The sequence below is a fragment of the Coffea arabica genome, chromosome 3e (assembly GCF_036785885.1).
Source record: "Coffea arabica cultivar ET-39 chromosome 3e, Coffea Arabica ET-39 HiFi, whole genome shotgun sequence".
NCBI lineage: Eukaryota > Viridiplantae > Streptophyta > Magnoliopsida > Gentianales > Rubiaceae > Coffea > Coffea arabica.
The window spans coordinates 11888314-11897056 of NC_092315.1; the positions used below are offsets into that span (position 1 = coordinate 11888314).

The following is an 8743-nucleotide window of genomic DNA, read 5'->3' on the forward strand; positions in this document are numbered from 1 at the left end:
TATTATTTTCATCTATTTATAAATGTAAATGGTTACCTATTTACTTGGCTTACCTATTAACAAATGAGTTTGCGTATGTAATTTAATTGGATTCAAATGGGTGACCAAATTAACCCATTAATTAGTGGGTATGAAATTGACAGATTGGGATCACTTATTTTGACTTAATTAAATTAGACGTAGATTCAAACTCAATCATTAATGGATAAATCTAAATTACTCTAATAATTATATTCTAAATTTTGCAATGATGTATTCATCGTTTTTTCTCTTCTTTAATTTCTATTATTTTATTTTTTAAATTTTATCCTACTTCCTCCATTCCTTTCATAAAAGTTTAATAAATTTCATGAATGTTAATTGATTGTTTGCATTAATACCTAAATTATTTTTAAATTGTCGTAAAGTGACAAAATTTGAAACTCACTATGATAACCATTCAGGCTCCTCTAAGTGATTTTTTTGTTTTTTTCTCTTTCTTAAGGTAAAAATTGATTTATTAATTCGATATATTGATATGATTTACTATTTTGTTGCTAAACAAAATGTGGATGAAAAAGTAAATAAAATTTAGTAGTGGGCCGTGAATGGGTGATTGGATAATCCAAATCCATATAAAACTATATTCATTAACGACTCGTCTATTTTGAACCATTAACTAAGTAGAAATATATAGGTTAACCTAGTTATAACTTGCCCAAACTCACATGAATCATCTAATTTGATAACTCTCCCCTAATCTTTACCTTCTCTAACCCTACAGTCCTATCTTTCTAATCCTTTCACTATTTAGGATTCATCATCTCACTTTTTAAGTATTTTTGGACATAAAAAAAGTTAGAATTATTTTTCCAAGTTGCTGTCTCATTTTTAAGTGTTTTTAATCAAATAAAAAGCTAGAATTGCAATTATCGAGAAAAAGTAAACTTTCGGATGTAAATTTGGTGACATACAACCTTTTTTATCAAAATTTTGCTAAAATACCACCAAAAACAACCTTCTAGATACACCTTTATTAATTTAAAATTCATACATAAATTTTTCTTTACATGCACTTTTTGGTGTACATGTGCTAAATGAAAAGTCATCTAGATGCTTGCATAATATTACTATTGAGTTTATTTTAAGTGCAAATAAAATGTCATATTGTTATTTACATGCTCCAATTTAATGTTAGAGTATAATTTCAACATTCAAATTTTAAAACTTTAAAAAAACAAACCTATATAAAACTCAACATAAAAATTATAAAAAGAAAACCTATTAAAGTGTCCTAAGCTTGTTGAATACAAAATAAAAAGGATAAGTTTAAGACTGCAAGAAAATTGATTTAGTAATTGTAACATAAATTATTAAAAAATAAGAGTAATCAAGTATATCATTAGAAGATGTTGACAAATGATTATTGTACCCAGAAGAAAAGCGACAAAGAAATAATTGGGTGAATAACTAAAAAATAAGACTAATCACATTATCTCGAGGATTTGGCTAGATAAATTAATCCTCTTTAATGAAGGAATAAAAGGGGCTAAAGTGATAAAGATATAATAGGGTGAATAATTTTAAAATGAGACTAATCAATTATCCTTGAGAATTTTGACTGACAAATGTATTTTATTTAATTAAGGAGTAAAAAGGACTTAAAGTATAAATAATAAACTATAAACGGTTTATAAAGGAGATAGTGGGAAAGTTTTAAATTTTAAATTTGACTAGTGATAGGATTAGTTATAACCCACTATTTTAAAGTTTTTAATTAGATTTTATGTATTAAAATAAATACAAAAATTTAGAAAAAAATAATGAAAAGTTTGGAAGTTATTGAGAGGGTCTTTAATAAAAACCCTCTCTGCAGTACATATAGATATAGGTGATGTTTGGATATTAGATTATTTGGGATATTTGTCTAAGTTTATGCTTGTATTATAGCATGAAAAGTACATGATATGAGAAAAATACAAGCTTGCATTATAATAAGTACCTAGTTTTCAATTTCTTTATGTAGAATATTTTCTTGAATATTAATTTTTGACATGTATTATAATATGTACCCTTATGCAATTTATATAGCTATAGATATCAGAAAACACATATAATACATGTAGAAACCAGAGTGAATGCTGGAGATAAAGAAAAAAGAGTTTACATTTGTAATTTTAGATTTGGATAATACAAAAATACATGTGTATCAAAAAAATCTCTTTTTCCTCTCAAATGTTAAAGTTGTGTATTATCATCAAATTGTTGGATTTGAAATAATTAAAATTTTTAATTGATGAGCATATAGTCGACAATCAAGATTTTGAAACCAACTCATTACATTTTAAAAATTAAAATAAATAGAAAATCAACGAAAAAGGAATTAATTGTTTGGAGGTCTAGGAAGGCTTCCAACTAAAAAACCCTTATGCAATATATATATATATATATATATATATATAATACATTTAGAAACTAAAGCGGATCTTGGAAATAAAAAAAAAAGAATTTTCAATAGTAATCTTAGATTAGGATAATACATAACCAAAAATACATATGGACCAGAAAATTCTTTTTCCCTCTCAAATGTTAAAGTTGCATATATCATCAAGTTGATAGGATTTGAAATAATTTAAATTTTGAAATGATGAGAAGAGATTCTACAATCAAGATTTTGAAATTAGCTCATTGCATTTTAGGAATTAAAATAAATAAAAAATCTTCAAAAAAGGAATTGACAGTACATTTTAGGAATTGAAATAAATAGAAAATCTCTGAAAAAGGATGTGACATTTAATTTTAGGAATTAAAATAAACAGCAAGAAATTAAAATAAATAAAAAATCTATTGAGAATTTGGAAGCTTTTATCCAAAAAAAAACCGAATTCATATAGATATGGACTAGTTTTCAATTTCTTTACCTAGAATATTTTGTTGAAAATTAGCTGTCTCAGTCAAGGCCAGCAATCAACCGGGGCCTACTCCACACTAACCAAGCTGTCCTCTTTCGGCACCTGCTATATATTCAGTCATCCCGGCCTCCTTCCTTCTCTGTCCTTACTCACCAAGCAGTAAGCCCTGATCCATTCCGCTCTTTCCTCCTCTGTGTTTTTCTATCTGAAAATGGCAGCACCAGTCAAAGTGCCAAGAATCAAGCTGGGATCGCAAGGTCTCGAAGTTTCAGCTCAGGGGCTGGGCTGCATGGGCATGTCAGCCTTCTACGGCCCACCAAAGCCCGAGTCCGACATGATCAAACTCATTCACTATGCTATTAGAAGAGGCATCACCCATCTTGATACCGCGAATTTTTATGGACCCCACACCAACGAAATCCTCATCGGCAAGGTAACTTCAATCCACGGGCGGATTTAACGTGGAGCACTGGGCCGGCCTTCACTGCCTCTTAAATTCCTATAGTATTTGTACAATTTTGATATAATTTTAAATGTACCTCCATAATTTTCTTAAAAAGGATGTGAAAGAATTATATGATTTTTTAATTTAGTTCATAAATTAAAATTCTAAAAAGATACATGAGGCACAAATTTCATTTGAAATAAAGTAAAAAAAAATCTTTTCATTTTAACTAGTAAGTATCAATTATATCATTTACTTTCTCTGAGCTCCACTCCCCAATTTCCTTTCCCTCCTTTAGTACTCCATTTTTCCCCACAACCGAGAGCCACTATCTTTCACAATCAAGCAGTTAACTACTCTTTTTCTTGATCAATACATCAAATCATGTCATTCACTTCTTTTGTCCCCACTTCTCAATTTCCTTTCCCTCCACTGGTCCCCCATTTTCCTCCACAACCGAGCGTCATTCTTACTTTCACAACCAAATTAGTTATCAAAATATAAAAACTCGCAGTGAGCAATTGTAAATAGTTTAGTTTTTTTAAAATAAAATTATTAAATTAATAATTTTGAATTTGTCTTTTTATGTTTTTCATGGAATATATGCATCATTTGTACTTGTTGGTGAAACTTTTTTTTCTTAAAAAATTAGAAAAAAAGTAAATAAAAAATTTTAGTGTTGCTTTTGTTCCCACTAAAAATTATTTCTGGCTCCGCCACTGCTTTAATCACATTTGCATTTTTCTGCAGTTGTGCGGTATGCATGAACTCTTCTACTTTTAGTTTTGACTCTGTTCCTGGTTGCTTTAGGTTTTCCATAATTTGATTATGGTAAGTGATTACAGAAAATAATTAGAATCAGTAAGATCTGCTCTTTGGCCAATTATGAATTATAGCTTTTTTGGTTATTAAAAAAATTATAATCTGAAACATCACAAAAATTGATTATTTAAAATCAGAATCTATGATCGATAAAAAATAATCAACCAAGAAGAATTATGAGCAGACTTGAGCAGATAAATTATACTTAACCTCCTGTAATATCTGTAATTAAAAGCTTGAACGGATCTTATACTTTGAGTTAGAAAAGTAGTCAGGGAGATTTTCAAATTTATATTCAGGTAAATCACACTTAGTCCTCGATAATTAAAAGCTTGTATCATTTTGTCCCCCTTAATTTTTTTTGTTGGCTCTTAAAGTCCATTTGTCAATCCAAAAAGCTTGTATCTTTATTCTAATGGAATGTTAACCAAGAGAGAAGTGTGTTTGGATTGACATTTTAAGCAGGGAAAGAAGAGGAGATAAGGGAAAGGAAGGAAGGAGCAAGGTTGGTTGTTTTCCTTGAGTTTTATTTCCATCCAAACGTGGACAAAGTTACATTTCCATTCAAAAGAAAAGAAAGGAATTTTGCTTTTTAATGATTTTCTATTTAAATGCCTCAAATACCCAAATTTTGGACTTTGGATTTGATTCCTTTCCTTTCTGTCATTTAACCAAACAACATCTTTAAGTTTTGTTTCACATCCATATCTAATCCAAACGAGTAAATTCTCGAAAAGAGGGATTTTCTAAATTCACTTCCCAAAAGGTGGTGTTCTTTAAACTTCTTCTCAAAGGGTGAAAAATGAACTTAATAAATGAGTTGTTTCCTCAAAAGACAGATTCACAAAATGCATTCTTTTATTTGTCTAGGCATTTTTCCTTAAAAAAATGCATTCACTAAATGCATTGTCTAAAAGACACATTTAGTTGTTTCAGAACTCTCACTATTTGGGAACTCTTTTTGAAATGTACCCCTGTTTGAGAATTTTCCTTCCGAAAACACAATAGGCGAACTGTACTCCTCTATCTCCTTTCCTTTCCTTTTTTCACTAGGATGTTTTCATTTCTTTTCCTTCCCTTGAATCCAAATGGATCCTAATAGGGCACTATTTACTGCACCTTAATAATTTGATTAAGTATGAGGTTCCTATTTTTGTATTATTGTTCATGTATACGAAACTGTCTATGCTCATGTTTTCCATCTAATCTTATCAGTGGTAAAGGTAGACTGTGAATTTGTATTCGAAGAAACAGAAATAAGAGCAGAAAAAAGGAAAGGGATTGGCTCCTTTAACTGAATCAAGCTTCTAAAGTCCGTGGTTTACATAATTTTCATTCTGCGTGTTACCATATTCAATAGGAAGAAGCAGCATAGTCTTAAAAATGAAAAGGATGGAAAATCTCAGACAGATTGTGCCATGCATGGATCACAAATCAACTTGCTGTAACATGCAATAATGTTCATGTCCTCCATGATTGATGTTATGAAAGTGTGGTTTTAGGCCTTGAAGGAAGGAAAGAGAGAGACAATGCAGCTAGCAACAAAATTTGCATTCATTGATCAGGATGGGCAGTCTGGTATACGTGGTGATCCAGCCCATGTGAGAGCTGTATGTGAAGGCAGCTTGAAGCGGCTTGGTTTGGATTGCATTGATCTCTATTATCAGCCTCGCATTGATACAAATGTGCCCATTGAAGTCACGGTTTGCTCCATTTTACCTTTCTTGTTTAAATCTCCATCTCATTCTTAAAAAAATGAAAGTTTGATCAACTTCAAATTTAGGCATACAACTGCTTTTCATGTCCTTTGCAATTGCTTAAAATATACAAAAAAAAAGGTCTTAAAAAATGCAATTTGTGTGCTATACATGTTGATCTGCATTAAGGTAAAGCTTTATTTAGCACCAGCATCTCAAAAATAAAGAGAACCAAACTATTAGTCTTGTAAGCATAAAAATTGTAGCTTGACTGCCCTGCTGAGGGAGTTACTAATGGATATGACATGCTATAGATTCTATGGCTTTCCTTTAGAGCCAGAAGACCTGTGCATTCTCTTTCTTTTGAAATTTGTAATCCGGTTGAGTAATCATATGCTAATTTATACACCTTGTCAGTTGTCAGTTGCCACATCTTTTAATTCAGTGCATAAAGCAGCAGATTGGTACTCAGTTTTTATCAAATTGAAGTTTTTTTGGAACGATTTATATAAATTTTTTCCTAGTGTAGCTAGCAAAACATATTTTGCTTTTCTTGAGCAGCAGGAAGAAATTTTCTTATCGCACAATCACTCAAAATTCAGGTAAGTTTGAATGAGATCAAGCAAAATTGATGATTGGCAATTGATATGTGCAGCCATTAGTCTGTTTAGAAGAAGTCAAGAAAATTGTATAATGTTGTATAATGTGGTATAATGATATCAGAGCTAAGTCAACCAGTGAGTTAATAACATCATCATCTAGAGAAACATCTTGGCTGCTTGTTGCCATTTTTGTCAAGTAGTGCTTTGAGCTTGATGTATACTTTGTCAAGATTGTGCTGCTGCACTGAACTAGTGCTACTTTTCGTATGTGGATGTATAATTTCGATTCTCTACCTTCGTATGGAATTTAATAAATCAGCTTGGAATTTTCTCGTCCATTAAAAATTCTATTTTGCCCAGGTAGGAGAATTTAAGAAATTGGTTGAAGAGGGTAAAATAAAGTATATAGGTCTGTCTGAGGCCTCAGCTTCAACAATTAGAAGAGCACATGCTGTTCATCCAATAACAGCTATACAGTTGGAGTGGTCATTGTGGAGCAGAGATGTCGAGGAAGAGATCATTCCCACTTGCAGGTAGTGTATTTATTCTGCTTCATTTTCTACATGGTCTGGAAGAAATATGAAGTTGTAAGTTCATTTTGGTGTAATCTTGTAGAGAGCTTGGAATAGGGATTGTTGCATACAGTCCACTTGGAAGAGGATTCTTCTCTTCGGGTCTAAAGCTGGTTGAGAATTTGACTGACGATGACTACCGAAAGGTTTGTGAATATCCAAAAAGATTAGTAGTTCCTAGTGTAGTATAGTCAGTTGCAATCTTTCTCAATATCCCTATTCTTATCTATCTGTTACATGTTGCTGCACTAATTGATGTCCAATAATTTGGTGGAACTTCTCTAAAACTATCTAATATAATTAACTTCTATCCAACAGAGCGACTAAACAAGCTTTTTTCTATCTGACAAGTCTTGGTCGTCTTGGATTCCAGTAAATCCAGTTTTTGGGATTGTTAGAAACTGAACCTTTTGTAGAGACAGGATAGAAATTGTGTGCTCTGTTTTTTGTTCGAATTTAAAGATAGCACTAGCGTTATCAACTATCACGAGCAGTGGGAGTTTTCTATTTTATGGTGCAAAAATATCCTGGACATGAAAAAGGCAGAAGGCAAGAAACTATGGCATTTTTTAATAATTGTCTCTGCAATTTTGAGGAGAAATGGACTTTCATTTCAATGCAGTTATTATCGATCATCTTGAAGTTATTCGTAATACCTTCATTTATAGACAGCACATGCTTTACTCCCTTTTGAATTTCTGGCGTTACAGTTGCTTAAGTTTTGAAATTCATACAATGCAGCATATGCCAAGGTTTCAAGCAGAGAATTTGGAGCACAACAAGAACTTGTACGAGCGGGTCAATGCCATTGCTTCAAGGAAGGGTTGTACTCCATCACAGCTAGCATTGGCCAGGGTCCATCACCAAGGCAATGATGTTTGCCCCATACCTGGCACTACCAAGATTGAGAACCTCGATCAGAATATAGGAGCTTTGTCTGTAAAACTGTCGGCAGAGGAAATGGCAGAACTTGAATCTATTGCTTCCGCTGGAGTCAAGGGTGAGAGATACGGGCCTGAAGTCAGCACTTGGCAAAATTCTGAAACTCCACCATTGTCAACGTGGAAGGGCATATGACGAGCAAGTTTGCTTTGATATTAAGCTGACTTGCTGTTCTGGTTTTGGCTTGGAAGAGCACATGAAGTGCCAGTTTGGTTTGGTATTTCGTTGGAAGACCACAAAGTGCAAGTTTGGTTTGATACTTTGTGAACTTTTGTTTTAGTTTAGCTTGTGTTGTGGAATAATCATCAGGTACAATACAACGGTGTTATGTCCTGGAGTTGTATTGTAATCTGTTGAGAAAAAATATAAAAAATAAAAGAGCGGGGAAATCCTCCTTTGCCTAAAATTTTGTTCCATTAGCATCCCTATTTTTGAGTCCTTACGCCCTTAGGTTAAGGTAAAGTTCTGAATCTTAGAACTAATTCAAATAACTTTTAAGTGAAATCACAAACTCAAAACTGATTCATGTAAGTTATTTAATGACCCATAAGGCAAAACTTCTAAACCTTTCTTGTCCTTTCTTTCCTCTCATTTATCAACATCATAATAAAACCAAACTCGGGCAATATTTTTAACTCGATATGGAGTCAAGCCAAACTTAAATGAAACCAAAAGACAAAGAAGAACCTTGCACTTGCATTATCCAAGTTCGTGTCTCATGATAGAGACTTAGCTGTCAATTATCATCCAAAATTACACGGTTGCTTGTAAT

The 8743-nt window shown here is 32.2% G+C and overlaps 1 protein-coding gene across 1 annotated transcript; it reads left to right on the forward strand.

The window, feature by feature from the left end:
- The first annotated feature begins 3045 nt into the window (after positions 1-3045).
- Positions 3046-8377, forward strand: LOC113736487 (probable aldo-keto reductase 2). The gene is made up of 5 exons (XM_027263506.2): positions 3046-3324; positions 5661-5861; positions 6818-6990; positions 7073-7175; positions 7771-8377. The coding sequence occupies exons 1-5, from the start codon at positions 3103-3105 to the stop codon at positions 8104-8106; spliced, it is 1035 nt and encodes a 344-aa protein (XP_027119307.1). The 5' UTR covers positions 3046-3102; the 3' UTR covers positions 8107-8377.
- The last annotated feature ends 366 nt before the right edge of the window (positions 8378-8743 follow it).